Genomic DNA, 20411 nt, shown 5'->3' on the forward strand with positions numbered 1-20411 from the left:
TTCAAATACTATCTTTTTGACACACTTCTGAACGGTAGTTCAATTATGATCGGCCAGTGACTTTAGAAAGCAAGACACCTGCATTGTCATTTCTATCTTTTGGCCTCAACCAGAACCGGTTGTCAGTGGAGCTCTGTGAGCTGTACCCTCTGCCTTTTACTCCTTCGTCAGCACACAACGGCCATCAGATCTTCCTCAGGCAAGCCATGACAGCCGGGGACAGAGAAGAGACAGGCCGTGAGGCCGGGCTTTCTGTGTCCGCTTTTACAGGGCCGAGCTGGTTCCTCCTCATCCTGACAGAGCGGCGCAGCAACGCGGGGGCGGCCCCAACCCCGCCCCGCCCCGCCCCGCCGCGCAGCGCAGCGCGCCGTCCGTGCCTCATCTCAGCGGGCAGCTGTTCCCGGCCCAGGCCGGCCTGCCGGCGAGGCGGACACCGGTGCGCGGCCCCGGCGCCATAGCCCCGCCGCTAAAGGGAGGGAGGGGGAAGGCGAGGGCGGCGAGGTGTTGTCGTGTCGTCACTTCCTGCCGGCGGATCTGCATCCGGGTGAGAGAGCAGGACCTATCTGGAGGAGCTCATCTTCGTTTCCGCCCGGAGGGGCTGCTCGGCGCCGCCCGCGGGCCCGGCCCGGCGTGAGTCTGTCGGCGGCGTGTGGGGGTGCCCCTCCTGCCCCGGAGGCGGCGGGGATTGGGGGTCGGGACGGAGAGTGGCCCCAGCGGCCTGCCGCTGGGCCGCCAGGCGCTGAGGTAGGGGCCTGGCGGGGCTCCGGTAGCCGCGGGAGCGGCGTCTGCGCTTGGGCTTGATTACGCGGGAAGTGTACCGGCATTTACGGGCGTGCTTCCCCCCAAAGTACAGGCTGGTTTGGGAAAAGGGCCCGCTGGGACAAGCGTGCCTGAATTGTAACGATTGTGAAACTCTTGGGGGAGGCTGTCGATTTCCGGCAGGAAATTTAATCTACTGGAAGTCACGGTGAATGCCGTTATAGCTCCTGTGGGGCGGCGGTGTTACCACACTGGTTTGGTTTTTTAGAAGGGAATTCTTTCATTGTTCCGTGGTGTTTACGGCTTCGGAGACTAAAACGACCGCGTTACGTTTACAACTCCATCTTGAATTCTAACGCGCCGTTCTGTTACTGGTGGATTATATCCGTAAAAAGCTTATGTACAACTGTGTGTGATGTTGAGGGTGCCTGGGCTGCTTGAGATGGATGTGGCGTGTTAACAGTTGTTACATCGCCTGTCTGCACTAGAAATGGAGAAGTTTAGACTGCATGTAAATATCATTCAGACTAAATGTGTCAGGTGACTTTCGCGTCACGTGATTTGGTTTTGTTTCTTCAGCAGAATTGAAAGTAAACATCTCCAAAATACCTTTCATTAACACATAATGTTCCCCCGCCACACGCCCCCCCCCAAAAAAAAAAAGGAGAAAAAGCTGTGAGAGCATTAGTCCTGACAGCTTTTTATTGGAGCTCGTACAGCAGTGTAGGTAGTACTGGGTTTTCACTAGTGTGGGTTGCCATCACAGGACGTATGAACAAAGTCAAACCGGAGCAAATAAACTCCTTGGTATTTATTTGCCTGTGTTCCAAGCTAATGCTGCCTGCAGTGGTAGTCAGAGCTGCCTGAGGAGTCAAAAGTTGTTTGAAAAAACTTCTTCCTCTTGTATTTGAAACCCTGTATTGCACTAATTGGATAAATATTTGTATGCAGAGTAATGAGATCGATCATGTGCAACTGTGTTTGTCAGTGGTATTTTTGCTTGTAGGGCTCTTATTTAAGACTGAAGTAAGAATCAACTGAAGAAACTTGAAAATAATGTCAGGTTTTCACTCCAGTTAAGAGATATATACAGTACTTGTAACTAGTTTTAAAAAATTTTTGATACTGTTTTTCCAATGTAAAGTCTGAACTTCTATTCTTTCCAACATGTAAGTTGAGCTTAAGGTAAAATATTGATGAATTGCAAAATGGATGCAAAATATATTTTAACCTGTTGTAGAGGCAAAGACTTTCATCCAAACTTTCTGCTAATGTGTAAAGCATGTAATGATAAAATATCAAACAGCAGTCAGTTGTGCCAGAATAAATTTAAAATTTAAAAGATAATAAACCTACATTTTTCTATCATAGAATCCATTAGATTATCATAGAATCCATTCAGTAAGCACAAACATAAAATAATATTATATATATGATATACTTAAAACACGAGTAGATTACTTTCCAATTGCTGTCATCATTTAGCTGCTTCTTTGCATATCATGTAATGAAAAAAAATTAATTTTACTTATAGTTCATGATCAGCTGCATCATCATGTTCTTATGATGTAGTCAAGTGTTTCTTTACATATATTGTGAGCCTCATTGTGGAGTGTTTGAAATAAGAAACATATTCCACTCTGTTTTCTTTGAGATGAAAACTCTTATGTCTTGTGTCATGTAATTTTTCTAAAATTAAAATGGAGGGAAGCAAATAAAAATTCACTTTTAAACATAAGTAAAGTAAGTAATAATCGTGAAACTTAAGAGCATATAGTATTTTTGTTTAGTGTCTTGTCCTGAAAGGAGATAAAACTAGCCCACTATCACAATTCTTTAAAGCAATTTCTGGACATATATTCTAGGTAGTTCGAAATTTTAAACCAAGAGTTCAAAAGGTAACTAGTATTTCTTGTTGCCTAATTTTGGTTTTTGTTTGTTTTTTTGTTGTTAATTGTAGGTCTAAGGATACATGTTCACTTCAAGTAGAAAGGAGCATGTTCCCAAATTCCTCCAACTTGGGTCGTCCACCCTTCCCTCCAAAACATCAACAACGCTGTAATTTCTTCAATAAGCTTCCTCTAAATATACCACCTACTCATCTATCTCACCAGCAAAGTATTTATGCTGAGATTAATTTTCAGAATGCAGTGTAAGTACAATAAGACTTGATAGTGGGGATTGGGTTGAGAAAGAGAATTAATGGTCTTTTGAGAGAAGTATTTCTGTTTATGGAGGATGTTTTCCACTGTTTTTAACACTAAACTGCATTAAACTTTAAAAAACAGGTGTTGTGTAAAACAAAACTGTACCATTTCTGTTGGTAACCTGCAAGTTTTAATGCTCCCCTGCATTGTCCATAATGCATGAGATGCCATTACACTGATTAGAGTTAATAATCTACAGTTCAGTTTTAAAGATCTTCAATTGTATTTGTTTACTGGGGAAAACGGGGGAGATGAGAAAGGGAAGAAACACTTATTCTTGGGGCTAGGTTTGAAGACACCATAGTGTTCTTTAGGCTCTCAAATTTAACAGTACCTTAAGTTATTAACTTATTTGTTTACTAACCTCTGGTGCTTTCAGTTGGGATAGAGTTAACTTTTTTATTAGCAGCTGGTATAGCGCTATGTTTTGGATTTGGGATGAGAAATACTTTTGAGAGCGCACAGGCGTTTGTAGTTGTTCCTGGGCAGTCAGGGCCTTTTCATGCCTCACACTGCCCCGCCAGCGAGGAGGATGGGGGTGCACAAGAAGTTCAGAAGGGACACAGCCAGGACAGCTGACCCCACCCGACCACTGCTTTCCTGCAGATGGCTGAACACCTCCCTGCCAATGGGAAGCAATGAATTAATTCCTTGTTTTGCTTTGCTTGTGTGCATGGCTTTGCTCTACCTGTTAAGCTGTCTTTATCTCAACCCACAAGTTGATTTTTTTTACTCCCTTTCCTCTCTTCTTTTTTCGCTCTTTCTCCCAACCCTTCTTGGAGGAGTGGGGCTGAAGGAAGGGGAGGGGGAGGGTGTTGAGTGAGCAGCTGTGTGGTTCTAGTTGCCAGCTGGGGTTAAAGAATGTCTTCTTACATGTGCGCTGTGAAGAATGACCATCTTCTATTTTCTAAGGAAAAAATACATACTGAAATATCTCCTCATTTTGGGTAGAAATGACAGATGAATTGCTTCTAAGAAAAAAATGATAGGACTTCCTGAGTTTCATATTCACTTGAGAAAAACTACTAACCCATAAAAAGCATCTTAGTTATTATATGAATAACAGTTATGGACTGTAGTCTTTCTAGGGCTCTTTTGAGTGGGAACCTTGCAACTGTTCCAGCTGTTGCATTGCAGCCAATGACTTACGGAAATGTCAGTTCAGGACATAGGTCTGATGCTTCCACGTCATTCCGGGGAAGAAAGTAAGTTCTTTGTGTGTCTTTGAGTAATTCTGGTTGTAATGTACACATGATGAAGCTTGTCTAATATAAATTTCTTTTGCAGCTTTTATGTTAGAAATTGCAAAACTACTGAGTAAAATGTTATGTGATGAAACAGGCCATGTACCTGCTTTTGAGAATTTTAGTACTCATAAGTGACTTAGTATGTGTAGTTTTTCTCTTCCAACAGCTAGAGCCTTACAGAGCTGTGATTTACATGTTTTATTTTAATACTATAATAGATTGTGCTTGTCTATAAGAGGGTTTGCATCAATAAATTGAGTGTTCTGTTCCTGTTAATCTGCCAGGTTATGAGTAAGAGTGCACCCTCAAAGTTTTATGGGAATTGTGATGTTTTTCTGATGACACACTAGGTGTTTCTCCTGATTTTCTTAATTATGTGATACTTCATTTTTCAAATACAAAGTGCTAAATTCAAGCATGTATAAGTTCGGTTTTTAAGAGGAATTTTATGGAAACATAGTTTTTCTACTTTTCAAAAAACTAAGCTTACTTGAATGTACATAATTTCCTTTGTTACTTTACAACAGAAAGAGGAATTTCAGATGAATGTATGGTTTTAGAAAAAAATTATTGAAAAAAATTACTTCTTACCAGTTCAGAAATAGTTGATGTGTGTTTGTAATAATTCTGTGAATCGGCTGGTAGGGAGGAAGCTCTGTGTAATCCGTCTTGAAAACTATTTCCTGTATGCGATTTCTCTTCCAGACTTAAAAGATGAGAAAATAAGTACAATTAAATGCATGGTATTAAGTTATAGTTGAATAAATAACTATCACATGAACTAAGGAAGTTACTCGTTTCATGCTGCATGTGTGTCTTTTCTTGACCAGTCTGGTTTATGGAAAGCTGTGCTATGTTAGTACATTTGCAGTCAACTAGTTAATCCTTAGATTTTTGAGTCAGCTCTTCTTAAGGTATTTTTGCTGAACGTGAGTTTGTGCAAGTTCTTCTCTGTCAAAATAGCCTGAAACAGCATTATGTTTTGATTTGACGTTACATTATGGGTTTCTTTAAGATTGCAGGTACATAATGTTATCAGAACTTCTCTCAGACTTGAAAACTGAAAAGATGACCTGAAGTCTCTTCAGTTAGATTTTTATTATTAATAATAGTATCTGTCCACGTCCCCAAACTACTTTGATGCCAGCTTTTTTAACTACAAGAAATTACTGTAGTTTTATTAACAGTTAATTCATTCATACATATGAACATCTGATTTCATGCTCTTTAATTAAAAAAAAAAAAGTATGATTACCCTCATACTGATTAACTTTATGCAATACTTGATGGATAAACAAAACATTAATGTCCGTCCTTTACTGTGGATGAATGACACTGTTCAACTACTGGTCAGCTATCAGTACAACTTGTTCTTAATGAAGAGTTCAGACGCCAAGGGGCTGTCTGTAAGCACTATCTCTTCAAATATGTTTGAACTCCTGTGACAAAGGCCTTAACAAGGAGATACAGACTAAAGTTTGAAAGTGAGACATTAGGTTTATGACCTGTGTAGCTTAATACAATCATCAGTTTGATTTGTCAAATGAATAGTGTTTCTTTTTTGCCCAGATTATGCAGCTTACTCTCTGTACAATCTAAGACACAGAGAAATGCTGCATTTTGAATGGCTACTGTGATAAATTTATTTTTCTCACGTCCCCGCTACCAAGTTTATTTCATTCGTCGCTGTGTATTCTCACAAAACTTCTCACTGCACTTATCTTGATTTTAAAGAAAAGTACCCTTACATAGTCTGTATGTTTGTTGTTTTTTGTTTTTTTTTTTTTTTAAAGGTATGTTGTCACCAAAATAGTGTGACCAGCTTTCCAAGCTGTCCTACTTAACTAAACTTCCCATTTTGGTTTCAATTGGTTAATACACTCTTGTAAAGCAGTTGGATCAATTCACTTCAAGGGTAGCTGCACTTTTGCAGCCATGTGTTCTCTTGCCCCATGTCAGGTTTATTTCACCTATTATCTAGGATAGGCAAGCTTTTGTTCTGTAGAATACTTGGTTTTAGTGAAATAGTCACATAATTAAGCATTGGTATTTGTACTTTGTAGGAACTGTCTTTTAATCATGATTTGGTGCTTGCAAACTAGAGGAATGACTGTCGTCTTATTGATTTTTTTTCTTATTTTTTTTTTTATTTTTAGGAGACTAAGTGAACAAAGTGTTCCACATGATGTCAAACGACAGCGGTTTCATTCACAACGTCCTGAAACAATTGTAGTTAACCAAACAGTGCCTTTACCAGAAGAATGCAGATACTCCTTCCCAGGATCAGTTCAATCTCCAGTGCTCTATGCATGTCACCTACCAGATTTAATTGGATGTACCCCTCCACTGCGAGATATTTTGTTTCCAGACCATACAGAAACCACGCTCCCTGTGGCCAAAGATAAGGTAGTATCTTTTTATGTCTGCACTTTACATCTGCCTTCTGATTAGGGAGGGTCCAATGGTGCTGTGGAAGACTACAAAAATTTCTGCAAGGTTCTTTGACAGTGTCATGGGGGTCTCTATTGCTGAGACGTCATTAGAAGGAATATCGGTAAGCGTAGCTGCCGCTATGGTCTTATATAGCCTCCTTGTGTGGTTGGGTTGGAGCATTTTTTCGGTGTAGGGGTGGTGTTTGCTTGTGTTGTTTGGTTTCGTTACTAATGTCAGGAAACCTACATATCTGCTCCAGGAAGTAGAAATTGTAGGGATAGCCCATTTGTCACATGACTGGAGGGCAGGGAGAATCCTGGTGGGGAAAAGAAAACCCCACCCAAGTACTGTGAGAGAAGCCCATTCTGAATAAATACAGTATTGGGCCTGTAAAGGTGTCTTCTGCCTTTCTTCAGATGGAGATAAAAGTTAGTGTCCGAGCTGTTCTGGAATATAGAAGAGGATGTCTTCTTTAGGTGGATGGTGGAATTGGAACTGTGTTTTTTGTTCATTTTTAATGAAAAAAACCCTCAAACGTGGCTAATCAGTCTTCATACTTTATTTGCACCAGCGTGACAGAAGACTTATTTTTTTTTTTAGTATAAATATGTCTGATTATAGTATGTAGCAGTGTTGTGAAAGAGAAGCAGTTAATACCTCCTTCCACCAAAGATCTGACCACTTCTTTAGTAGTTTGTGTGGGATAAAACAAGGAAGCGAACTTAAATCAGTTTTAATATTAATTTTTCTCCTTATTACTGGTAGGCAAACTGATGACATTAAAGTCAGCAGAAGGTATCTCTAGTCTTTCCCTGCTTATTCCCTGAAAGGCAGCAGATACTGATGAGGTGAAAATTATTTTCTGTGGATAAATATTTTATAACAGATTGAACAAATTTAAATTTAAAAACTTTGCAGAAATTTCTTCTGGGGAGTTGTTCAACATGAATTAAAGTGTGGTAAACTCTAGACGATGGAATAGGTCATGTGAAATGATGCTGTATTTTGATTTTTTTTTTTTTTTGTTTTAATACAGTCTTCTGTGTTTCATGTATTGCATCTCTGGCAGCAAAGAATGTTCACTTCTCTGTATATTTACTTTTTGCATGTGGGTGTCAAGTTAAGTCAGCAGGTTTTGGATTTGTTTCAAGTATGTCAGCAACAGACCTGTGATTTGAACAGAAAAGAGCTCTGCAGAACAGAACTCCAGAGAGAGATTCAGCGAATTTTTCCACGTATGTTTTGAATTTGGTTACTTAATATCAGTTTGAATATACTTTAGGTTCGCAGTTCTTCCTTCCACTTAAAACTGGTACGACATATCATAGTTTTATTGTGTGATTCTTCTGTTACAGAGAGTCGACTCTTTTTGGTTGGGTCCTCACTGAATGGGTTTGGTACTCGTAGCAGTGATGGTGACTTGTGCCTGGTGGTTAAAGAAGAACCAGTAAGTAATTTAAAACATAAATAGTTAAAACAAAGTCTGTTTCTAAAATGTATGTGCTTTTACAAGGCTGGAAGGGCCCTGGTGGGATGCACCCACAAAAGCTGAGGGAGCTGGCAGATGTTATTGCTTGGCCACTCTCCATCATCTTTGAAAGGTCATTGAGAACACAAGAGGTGCCTGAGGACTGGAGGAAAGACGATGTCACTCCAGTCTTCAAAAGAGGCAAGAAGGAGGACCTGGGAAACATCAGGCCAGTCAGCCTCACCTCCGTTCCTGGAAAGGTGATGGAACAGCTCATTCCAGATGTCTTCTCTAAGCCTGTAGAAGAAAAGAAGGTTACCGGGAGCGATACGTATGGATTCACCAAGGGGAAATGATGCTTGTATAAGGCTAGATTTTCATCAAATTCTATGATTTATGAATGTCTCAGTTACTTTGCATATTGAATATGAATTGTTCTGTCTGGCTTTTGCTGCACAAAAGGTCTATGTAGACTCTGGAATGCATTGGTATACGTGTTCATGTCTTACTCTGTGACTTAATTTTATTCAAAAGTAAAGCATGCTTACTTGGAACATCTAAATGAGAGATGCCAACTTTTTTCTTTAATTTTAATATTGTATTTCAGGTAAATCAGAAGACTGAAGCAAGGCATATACTCAGCTTAGTCCAAAAACTCTTCAGTACTAAACTTTGTAAGTTCATGGCTACATTGAGGTGGTAAGATTATTGGCAATTCTGGAAGACGTATTGATGCACAGTTGTAACTAATCTGTGTAATTGTATCTTGTCTAGTTTCTAATCACGGCATTGTTTGGAGAAAAGCTATAAATATTTAGTAATGTGACTTATCTTTGTGCTCATGGTTAGTAATTAGAAAATCATAACAGTTGCCTTGCAAACTAGAGGGCTTCAAGAAGGGGTAGCATCTAAAATGAATTTTGAATTGTAGACCACAACTGGGGAGGAGTGAGGTGGTGTGAAAAGTAGATTTCTGTTTGGGAAACCTCTGTTACTACTTTTCTAGATTGCAGTGGCTGCCTGGGGAACATACTCTAAGAATTTGTAAAATAAGATCAGAGAATGATCGAATCACTTTGTTTGGAAGAGACCATTAAGATCATCAAGTCCAACCGCTAAGTTACCACTAAGTGCCACATCTACACGTCTTTTAAATACCTCCAGGGATAGTGACTCAACCATTTCCCTGGGCAGCCTGTTCTAATGCTTGACAACCCTTTCCGTGAAGAAGTTTTTCCTACTATCCAGTCTAAACCTCCCCTGGCACAACTTGAGGCTGTTTCCTTCTGTCCTGTCCCTTGTTACTTGGGAGAAGAGACAAACGCCCACCTTGCTACAGCCTCCTTTCAGGTAGTTGTAGAGACCAATAAGGTCTCTCCTCAGACTCCTTTTCTTAAGGCTGAACAACCCCAGCTCCCTCAGCTGCTCCTCATAAGACTTGTGCCCTAGACCCTTCACCAGTTTCATTGCTCTTCTTTGGACATGCTCCAGTACCATTAACATCTTTCTTGTAGTGAGGGGCCCAAAACTGAACAAAGTATTCAAGGTGGGGCCTCACCAATGCTGAGTACAGGGGTATATCACTTCCCTAGTCCTGCTGGCCACATTATTTCTCATACAAACCAGGATGCTATTGGCCTTGTTGGACACCTGGGCACACTGCTGGCTCATATTCAGCCAGCAGTCGACCAACACCTCCAGGTCTTTTTCCTCCAGGCAGCTTTCCAGCCACTCTTCTCCAAGCCTGTAGCGCTGCACGGGGTTGTTGTGACCCAAGTGCAGGAACTGGCACTTGGCCTTGTTGAACCTCATACCGTTGGCCTCGTCCCATTGATCCAGCCTGTCCAGATCCCTCTGTAGAGGCTTCCTACCCTCAAGCAGATCAACACTCCCACCCAACTTGGTGTCATCTGCAAACTTACTGAGGGTGCACTTGATCCCTTCATCCAGATCATTGATAAAGATATTAAACAGAACTGGCCCCATTACCAACCTTGGGGAACACCAGTTGGGACTGGCCACCAACTGGATTTAACGCCATTCACCACCGCTCTTTGGGCCTGGCGATCCAGCTAGTTTTTTACCCAGTGAAGAGTACACCCATCCAAGCCATGGGCAGCCAGTTTCTCCAGGAGAATGCTGTGGGAAATGGTGTCACTCACAATAGACTGAGTATAATTTATTTTTGGGGGGGCACCCTGATACCACTGAAATAATTAACTTAGGTGCCTAGTGAAGAAAATATTAAATGTTGGCAGTACCAGCAATTACAGGAGAAAGAGATCAATTCATAGTTCTTATGAGTTGTTGTTTAGACTCTCTTCAGATAAGAATTCACATGGGCATTTCTTGACTTAAATGTGAAAGCCTCCTACTTCAGAGACTTTTGTACCATCCTTTGAATTATAAAAGACCCTGTCATTTATTTATGTCAATGACTGTGTTCCCCTACTTCTCAGACTTGCAGTATATTCTTTGATGCCACTCCTTATATTGCTGTTTTGAACAATCCTGCAATGGTAAAAGGAACACACCAGAAACTTAAATGAAGGCTTCAACATTTCTTCATTGGCAAGTGTGCATACCCACATTGCAACAGCTCAATTGACAAGAGACTTGATAAATCTATCGCAGAACAGGCATCTGATACTTAGTGGTTTATTACTATTGTATATTGATGTTTGCGTAAGGAGTCCAGCACTTAGTCTATGTTGGTGTAGGATGCGAGATGTTCCAGTGCTTTCTGAGAAGCACAGTGATATAACAGTTGTGTTTTCAGGGATCAGAAAGGGAGCATCTAAATAAACTATCACCATCTTCTTTTTTCAAGAGGTTGTGTTCTGTGACAGAGCTTTAGACAAAATCAAGTTTGTTTGCCGGGGAATATGATTATCAGAAAGACGTGATGGTCGTGTGGGGACAATCACAGCAGGTTTTTCTTTGTGCCATTGCTCATTTTTGATGCTTTCCTAATTCTCTGTTATCTTGCAAGTGCCTTTTGGTTAGCTTCATTTAATCAAAATGTTCTTTGGAAGGTGTAGTAGAACAAAACACTGCTGATATTACCTCTCCTGTCAGACTCTCTTAGTTGTGGTATGTAGACCTCTTGGATCATTTCTTCATAATCTTAACATCACTATGGGCACGAATTCCTATACCTAGTCATCTGTCCTTGTGCCTGTGTATAATGTTCTGTGGATAGAACCGATAGACAAAAGTTGTTTGAAATGTTCAAAATGAAAAGGCTTTGCCGTATGGGTCTTCCATTTGGATTTAGTTAATTACAAACTGTAGCTCAACTATGCTAAGGTTCAGTACTTCTGAAACAAGGGGGTTGCCCTGTTATTTTCATTAAAACGTACTTAGGCAAATATAATTTCTGTCATCCATAATTCTGAAGTAGCTTGTGGGTTGGTTTTGGTTGGGGACGGGGAGGGAGTTTCTCCAGGCTAGACTTCAGAAGCTAATGAATTCATATGCCTTTTCTTCACCTCTGGGGAAACGATTTTAGCAGTATGTGCTTCAGCGTTGTCCTGCTGGCATTCCTGCGGGTTTGTGGAGTCAAGTTTACGTGCTTAGAAATGGCTATTCTTTGTCAGCTCAGATTGTCTGCTGAGTTCTTTTCTAATAGAACTGCAATTTTTAAAGTGATTTCCTACCTTCTGCGGCTTTCAGAAGTCAGCTTCTGCTTAATCATCAAGGATGGGATCTAAAGGTACATACATTTAAAGAAAAAGCCTACAGAAATTGTAATTCTTTTGAGACATTATTTCAACTTGAACCAGAATTCTAGATTTGCAACTTTTAAAGGGTTAGCAGTACACGTATGCTGCCACTATGTTCAAGCAAGTGTAAGATTTGTCTGTACCAAGCTTCTTTAAGAACTGCAATTTCATTCCCACAGTATTCTGTATTTTATAGCATGTGCTTTTTAACAACCTGAAAGGTATGAACCTTCTTCTGATCATTATTTTTAAGTTTTGTGCTGTCCAGTTAATACATATGATGCTATCCTGTAATCTTAAAGTAATCCCCCTTTGACAATGATGGTTAAGTATTTCCTTCTTTTTTTTTTCTTCTGTAGAAGAAAGACTGCAGCATGTTCTCAACAAGTGTGTGAGCTGTCATTAAGCTTATTCCTTGCTTCACACAAAAGAATGGAAATAAACATAGGTTGAGCCAAACATGAAAGCAACTAAGTATGTGCCAAGCTATAAGAGAAGCAAGAAGGGGGAGGAAAGAAAAGATGTTATTTAAACAAAGTTCTTGGGATGATTTTGTGAGAGTTAAAGGACAAAAAGAAATAAGGAGGAGATTTGTGGTACAGGTAATGCTCTAGTGCTTTTTAAAAAGTTTTTCCAGATCATTTCAATTCAGAAACATGAGAGGAGCTGTGCCTTTCCTAACATCTTCCTCTTTGTTCATGCCCTCCGTGGTGTTCCTGTACATTCCAAAATAAGGGCTATAAGAGTGTGATTCTCTGCTTATTTCATCTTAATTCCATGAATGTGAAGCATGAATTTGGGGTGGTAACCGTTACAACATATGGAAGAGAGTATAATCCAAACCACAGAGAGTAAACGTCAAACTTACTACTGTCTTCAGATTCGTCTAGGCAGAATTCATTTGAAAAACAGCTTAGCAGTGCTGGGTTGACTGGTGTTTACTGTCTGAATAAATGACAAAGAGCTCATTTTCTCTTAGTTATACAAAGAGATGCAGTAGTCTTGAGACTGGGATATCAGAGAGGAATCTACCTAACAGTTGTCTAGTGGGGAATGTGCAACAGCTAGGACAAGCAAGGGAACTCAAATGAATGACCTTGAAGGACTGTGCAGGTGGGTGGGTGAATTGCAAACATCAACAATTAATTAACCCTGTGCTGGGCTGTAACCTCCTAGATTCTTCATGACTCTGGTTCAGCCTTCTGTGTCGTCCAGTTTCTTTTTATATAGTATAACCCTATCAATGAGAGCAGGCTACATGTACAGGATGCCACAGATCTTTTTGGCATGTGCCATGTTTGTGATTAATGTTTTTCTACATTTGATTAATCTATTATTCTGTAAAAGAAAAGAGAGACTTAGGCTGTTTAATCTGAAATTCTGAATTAATAAGTTATTTATGAAACAATGCTTAGTCTTTTGAAGTGGTTATATTCTTTTTCACTACAGCTGAAGTGGTGTTTGTGACTTTTTCATAGACATGCCCAAAATTGTGGAGCAGCTATGTGTAATTCTTTACGTGTATTTTGGTGTAGTCCCTCTGGTCATAGCTTCAAGGTCAGGTAGTCAGTTTACTAAGGCACTCACCCTGTGTGTGTTTCAGAATTCCACATCACATGTATGTGACTGTTTATTCCCTTGTAGTATGACAATCTAATGTACAGTAAAGGTTCTGCTAACAGTGTTGTTGGTGTGAGCCAAGAAAGAGGGTACCAGCAACAAGTTACTGCCTTCTAACATCCTCTTTGTTTTGTTTCACCCTGGGAAACAGATTTGGATTATGTTTTCAGATATTATTTTTTATTCTTAGCCAATGAATTTGGCACAAGCATCCATCAAGTACTGGGAGGCATTTGCAGACAAGGATGTGTTTGCAAGTGGATTGTCACTAGAATGGGTTCAGTTAACTCCTAAAGGGCACTTGAGAAAGGTCATAGTGAGGAATGTTAATTGCTGTGGCATGCAGATAGATACCCACCATTGCCTACCAGGTGCTAATGCATTGGGCATCTTTATTTTAAACTAGTGAAAGGAAAGGAGTCAGAGAGCTCTGCAACACTTTATAGCTTCGCTTTAAGAATGTTCTGGGGTGTTGGAGGAGGAATGCTTGTATGTGTCTGCAGGTGCAACTAGAAAGAGGGCGCTCTTGTGTGTAAATTGTACTAGACTGTACGTTCAGTTAACATGGGTTGGAATTCTGTAAGATGCTTGTTTAAAATTGGTAAGTTAATAAGATTATCTCTTTTTTTTTGAGTGCCAGTCTGTGTGTTGTTTGGGATCATACAATGCATTAAAATCGAGATAAAGGATTACCTCAGATCAAATATGTCTAAATGTACATATCCATAAAACACTTTCAGAAAGTCTCAAAAAAAAAAAAGTGAAATGTATTTTAACTGAATATTGCACAGTAGGGTTTTAGCAAAACTGAAGTTGTCATCCAAATGCAATGGAGATAACGCTGTTTAATCAAGGTTGCTATCAAGACCAATAGAAATACCTCCTTTTTTCTGTCATTCCCCTGCCCCCTCCCTCTCCCCCCCCCCCCCAAAAAAAAGTGAAAATCAGCTTTTATTTATGGTTCTTTTTAGTTTATATGTCTTCTAGCTTTGTCATAGATATTTATGGTAATTTGAGGTTAATTTATAGAAGCATGGAGAAAATGTATGATGTTACACATGGGCAAATTCAAGTGGTCCTAGATTTTGCAACAGAAGAAATTACTAACATTGTGCTTTTTGACCAAATTCATGTCATGTAACCTACAGGCTCTGCTTCTCTTCCATTACTTTCTTGGGCACGTTTCTCATTCAGGATTATGGGCAACTACTAAATATAGCCTGACATATCATCAAGAATAGGGAAATTGCAGATAATATGGCTGATGCAAGAGTTTTGGGGATCTGGTTGCAAAGGTGCATTTGGTGGCACTGTATGAGTCTGGCAGAGCTCAGTATGTTTGGGTTTGGATGGTCTGGCATTGAACCTGTGTGGATATATCTGTACTGTGTGGATAATCATCTGAAGTGCACTCCTGTAATTGTATATTTATTACGTGTCCTATCATCATTAAAGCAAAAGCAAATAAAGCTTATCCCATCTTTGATGGGAAGCGGTGTCCTGTTTTCACTAACAATTCGATATGAAATGTGTTTCTTGGTATGTACTTTATCAGTCAAATAAACACTCCTTAAAGGTAGTTTTAAGTATAATAAGCATAGTGAAGATACAGTTGTGTTAATATTTTTTGATCAGTAAAATGCATAGTTCCAGGTCTTAAGCAAACTGGACAGGATTAAAAAGTATGCAGCTGATCACATTGCTACAATGTAGTGCTGGGCTTGAGTGTCTCACCATCCTGGGTGGATATGGTCTTGCTCCCTTCTTTTTGAACCTTTATTACAACTATTCAGGATTTCTAGTACAAGTACTGCTCAGTGAAAGCACTGTAGAACTGCATTCCTTATGTTCAAATTTCTAGAATACACTTCCCACAGAAAAATCTTCCACTAATGTTTTTCTCTAATGTTTAGTGCATTTTTTTTTCTCACGTTTTCCTAGATTGTGTATTTGCTGCAGTTGCTAAAGGTTACTTAGTTTAGCACAACCTTTCTGAGAATATCTTTTCTAAATTTAATAGGCTACTACTTGCTATAAATCAGTTAATATGACTCCACTTTAGGGTCTTATTTTAAGATCAGCATCTTACATGAAACTTAAATTGCATATTTTTCTCCCTTTCAGCAAGCTACATTGACCGACCTCAGCTGATTCGAGCAAAAGTGCCAATAGTGAAGTTCAGGGATAAAGTCAGGTAAGTATGCTGTTCAACATCATTTATTAGTCTCTGACATGGGAAAGCACTCTATATATGTACTGTCCATATGAGTAGTCCTACTGAATTCATGCTTTGTTTATTTGTATTGTGCTATAGTTGTATTGCAGATTTGTACAGCTAGCATGCAGTGGCAGTCGGCTTACTTCCTTGATGGCCTGAAACACCACCTATGGTTGAGGTGCTGTTTAGTTTCTGTGATGTGAATTAGTAGCACTACATCATGTATTTCTATGGGTTATTTGTACATGGTGACAAATGGTTCATGACAGAAAAACAACAGTGGCAAGAAAACTGTTGTGAAAGATAATTTTGATTGCTGTGCAAACTTAACTATTGAGCTGCTTAAGGACTTATTCACAGCATTTATACTATATAAATAACACCAAAACAAACTTTAGTTTCTTGTGATGATGCTGTTTTCTTGATTAAAAAACTATTGTTCATTTTAGAAGAGTGTATTCTGCTGTCTTCTAGGGAGGTATTCTTTGTTTAGCGAAGTAGTATTACATATTCTGTTCAGTGTTAGGTACTAATTGTATGACTTTTTTTTAGAAGGGGGAAGTAATAGAGAAGTGGATGTGTTGTATGTTATGGGCATTCTTTGTATCTTCATAATGAAGACTTGAATAATAAAGAGTGTTGTACTGGGACACAGAAAAATGTATTTCTTAATTGTGTGTGATAAAAGTATCTGATAGAGGAAAAAACTGTGCAACGCCTCAAATTGGTTGGGAGTCTGAGTATTTTGAAATCTTCCGGTATTTATAGGCTTAGATTTTTGTAAGACTTACGTGTATCACTTTCATGTAATAACATAGCTTGATGATTCTTTCTAAGTAGTATTTTGAACAATTCTTTTGTATCTAACTATCTCATCCTGACTATACACTTACAAAATTTTGCAATCGTGTCTCTGTCTTTTAAAAACAAACAAGCCCACTTCTCTGGCCTCTCTTTATAAAAGCATATCACAATGTGCTTTGTCACAATGTACCTTTATCAGGGCAGAACCCCTGCTGTGTTAAAACTGAATCTGTCGTGTTTTCCATTTGAACTAATAAATGTCACCCATTTAAGCTTTTCTTGCATCTGAAATTATATACCATTCATTAGGTTTTTTGCTTTATACTTTTTTTCATTTTCACATAATCTCATATTTACTTCTGTATACTTGCCTACCTTTTAAAAATTGGAATATTTTTTATCTTATAATTTTCTCCTCTAGCAGTACAGAAGGTGGCTTCTCCCATGCTTTCTGAAAGTATTAGACTTGTTAGGCTAAAATTTGGGTTAAATGCTTAGCTACATAGAACAATGCTAGTCTTTTCATAGATGCACTAAATGGTAAATTCCTGGTACAAGTATTGAATAAATCATGGAGTTATAGCAAGATATTTTTTTTCCAATATAAAATCAGAAAATAAACTTTAAAAAGAAACCTTAAATTTGTTAAGTGATTATGTCAGAAGATTGAAGTCTTTTTGTAGGCATTTATAGTCCATACTAGGGTCACTTGCAAAAAAAAAAAGTCATTATATTCATATCCCTTACAGGATTTTAAAAATTCTTTATTTCCTAGTAAATCAAAATATAATCTTCTTAGAGTAGAAGCTGCCCATTACATTTTTCAGAGGAAAAAACCAGTACTGTTCACCGTCTGGTTTCCTGTGCTGTTTTTTTGAAAGAGGGAAGAGGGAGAGAATGACATGACTTTGGGTTGGGGTTTTGTTTGGTTTTATATTTTTTTTTTTTCTCTCCAGTTATTTTTCTCTTACATAAACTGTCATCTCCACCCATGTTTTGTCTCAAGCATCTGTCTCTTTCTAGTCTCTTATCGGCCTCTGTCTTTTGTAGGCTCATACATGTATATACGTGCACACTTGTTCATTTTTTCACAGAGGCCTTGAAAAATGGATTGAATATTCTGTACACAAGGCAGTAACCTTGTTTTAGCCAAAACCAGAAACTAAACATGATGAGCTTCTGGTGAAAGCCAGTTTTCTTGATGTCTGGCTGCTGGGAGAAGATGGTAGAATTCAATGTGTGCTATAGAACAGAATCATAGTATGGATTGGGTTGGAAGGGACCTTTAAAGATCATCTCCTCCAACCTGCCCTGCAATGAGCAGGGACATCTTCAACTAGATCAGGTTGCTCAGAGCCCCGTCCAACCTGAGCTTGAATGTTTCCAGGGATGGGGCACCTACCACCTCTCTGGAAAACTTGTGCCAGTGTTTCACTACCCTCAGAGTAAAAAAATTCTTCCTTATATGCAGTCTGAATCTTCCCTTTCTTAGTTTAAAACCACTACCCCTTGTCCTGTCACAACAGACACTGCTACAAAGTTTGTCCCCATCTTTCCTGCAGCCCCATTTAAGTACTGAAAGGCTGCAATAAGGTTCCTATGCATCTGAATTCTAATATGTTACCAATGGTCCATGTATACCTGAAAATTGCCATTTCCCACTTACTTGGACTTGGTGAACAAGAAAGCATTCAGTTTGTGTTTGTTCTTTTTCATCTTAAAGGTTTTTTTAGTGCTATAACAGTAAGGGAAGATCCACTGCACTTAAAGACTTATTATCTTTTTTTCTGTAGTCTTTCCCAGGAAATAATTCCAATGCTGAGAGCCGGCATTGAGCCAGCAGAGCACCACCAGACAAGCCTTTGATTAATTAACAAGATTTTTGTACTACAGAGGATGCAAAAGCTTCCAGTTATGCTACATTTGATGTGCAGTTGACTCTTTTCCTCTCCTTCAGTGCTTTTGGTAGAACTTGAGTTCCCAACAGCACAAAACCTTTATTGCTTGCCATAATAGCAACAACTATTAAATATGCATATTAAAGTACAAAATAACAGAAATAGAACTTGTTTAATCACCATCTAGTAAATCGTAATATTGTCAGTTGGGGTTAATTTGAATTATGTATGCAGTCTGACATATTTCTTTATTTTATCTTCACATACAACTAATATTCTTACTGGTGTTTATGGTTACTTTTACAGCTGTAAAGCAGTAGCTCAAGGTTGTTTATTTCCTGTACTATTATGTACTGTACTCTTCAGACATCTAAAAAGTCATGCTTAATGCAGGTTTAAAATGTAATACTTTTGATGCAAAGAATGGTTTAATGTAGCAAATGATGTCAAAAACCTTTTGTTTTTGACACCAAAGGCACCAAATGAATGTGTTTTATCCAGCTTAATAAATTCAAGGTCCATGTTCCCCTTACAATAATTCAAGAAAATCCAAAGGAATATTCAGGCAAACATGCTATGTGAATGAGGCTTGGATATATAAAATGGTAATAGCTGTACATTGCAGATAGCTACTTCTTTGTCAATAACAGGCTCTTCTTGTTGCGAGTTACAATGTTGCTATAGCTTATTAACTATGAATTTAATAACGTTTCTTAAGTACTGTGGATAGTTAAGACCTAGATGCAGTAAGAAATTCAAACTTTGAGGCAGGATCTGATCAATATAAATAAAGCAGGTAGCGCTGTTTGCCTTGTTCTTATTTGCTGTTAACAGCATGAAACAGTTAAAAACTTTTATCACAAAACATGCAATGTTTACTAATAAACACGTTTCATTTCAAAGTGCTTGCTGATTATCTCCGCCCATCATTGCAGAAAAAAGATTCTTACCTTTTGACCTCTTGCAATTCTCCTTCTCTGTTCATTGGCATGATTTCCTAAATTGATACCTCAGAGAATCCTTCCTCGCATCAGAAGTTGTCCGTAGTAAATCATGTAGTGCTAGTCTAGTTGGGCGAAAGATTCGTTAACAATCCAAAATGTATTTGATATATTAAGTTTCCTAAGGCATAAATTTGAATCTACATGTATTCTCTATATGCAACAACAATTACAGTTTTCTAATAATGGAATTCAAGTCTATAAGCCATTTGAGTCCTAGAAACAAAACCAGAGTAGAAATCACAGCATCAAAACTCTGTTTGAAGAAAGTTTTTAGAGTATTATCTTAAAGCTACATTTCTCCATCTCTGTCACTAACTAGTTAATAAATATTCTGAAATTGAATACCATGATGCTTGACTCTTTTTCTTTTCTCCTCTCCAATAGCTGTGTGGAGTTTGACTTGAATGTAAACAATGTTGTAGGAATAAGAAATACATTCCTTCTGAGAACCTATGCACACAGTAAGTTTTTAATGTATTTTCTTATTTCTGTAAACTTTGGTTTTTAAATTTGTATTTTGGTATTAATAGACTATTAAAACTCAGTTAATATATTAGGTTAATATATATATATGTATAAAATTACCTAATGAGCTGCATTAGATAGCTTTAAGATAACTTTTTCTTGCACACTCTAAATATATGGCAAAAACTGATACATACCGGCTAGGTATGTTTTTAATCAAATATGATTATATTCAGAAGATAAGAAACATTCTTCATATTAAGGTTCATATCTGCTACAAGAGCTGCTTTGGTATTCTGCAGATAACGAGATCATTATACTAATGATTATCTAGTGGTATAATCTCCAGTTTCTTTTATTTCCTTACAGACACTGATAGGTACGTGTGGCTGATAGCTAGCTGTGTCTGTATGGTGTTACAGAGTCTTTCCTTGGAAGATTCAAAATACTTCTTCAGTTTTTATACTAACCCCAAAATAAAACTGGTTTGTGTCAGGAGTTGGTGTTTTAGGGAGAGATTGTGAAACAGACTTCTGAAGGGAAGCAATAAGAACAGCACTCAG

At 38.5% G+C, this 20411-nt stretch overlaps 1 protein-coding gene across 9 annotated transcripts in view; it reads left to right on the forward strand.

Moving 5' to 3' along the window:
• The first annotated feature begins 489 nt into the window (after nucleotides 1–489).
• The window catches only part of TENT2 (terminal nucleotidyltransferase 2), a 46975-nt gene continuing 27053 nt past the window's right edge, over nucleotides 490–20411 (forward strand). For 2 of the 9 annotated variants that reach the window (XM_054185510.1, XM_054185508.1), the window contains exons 1-9: nucleotides 515–630; nucleotides 2720–2911; nucleotides 4046–4171; nucleotides 6370–6619; nucleotides 7767–7881; nucleotides 8002–8093; nucleotides 8722–8788; nucleotides 15584–15653; nucleotides 19768–19844. In XM_054185510.1, the coding sequence (XP_054041485.1) occupies nucleotides 2757–2911; nucleotides 4046–4171; nucleotides 6370–6619; nucleotides 7767–7881; nucleotides 8002–8093; nucleotides 8722–8788; nucleotides 15584–15653; nucleotides 19768–19844 (952 nt within the window). In that variant the 5' untranslated portion in view covers nucleotides 515–630; nucleotides 2720–2756. Of the gene's footprint in view, nucleotides 745–2719; nucleotides 2912–4032; nucleotides 4172–6369; nucleotides 6620–7682; nucleotides 7882–8001; nucleotides 8094–8721; nucleotides 8789–15583; nucleotides 15654–19767; nucleotides 19845–20411 lie in introns of those variants that run through there. The other 7 variants (XM_054185512.1, XM_054185513.1, XM_054185507.1 and 4 more) reach the window with 7 other exon arrangements.

The sequence above is a fragment of the Rissa tridactyla genome, chromosome Z, assembly GCF_028500815.1.
Source record: "Rissa tridactyla isolate bRisTri1 chromosome Z, bRisTri1.patW.cur.20221130, whole genome shotgun sequence".
Classification (NCBI taxonomy): Eukaryota; Metazoa; Chordata; class Aves; order Charadriiformes; family Laridae; genus Rissa; species Rissa tridactyla.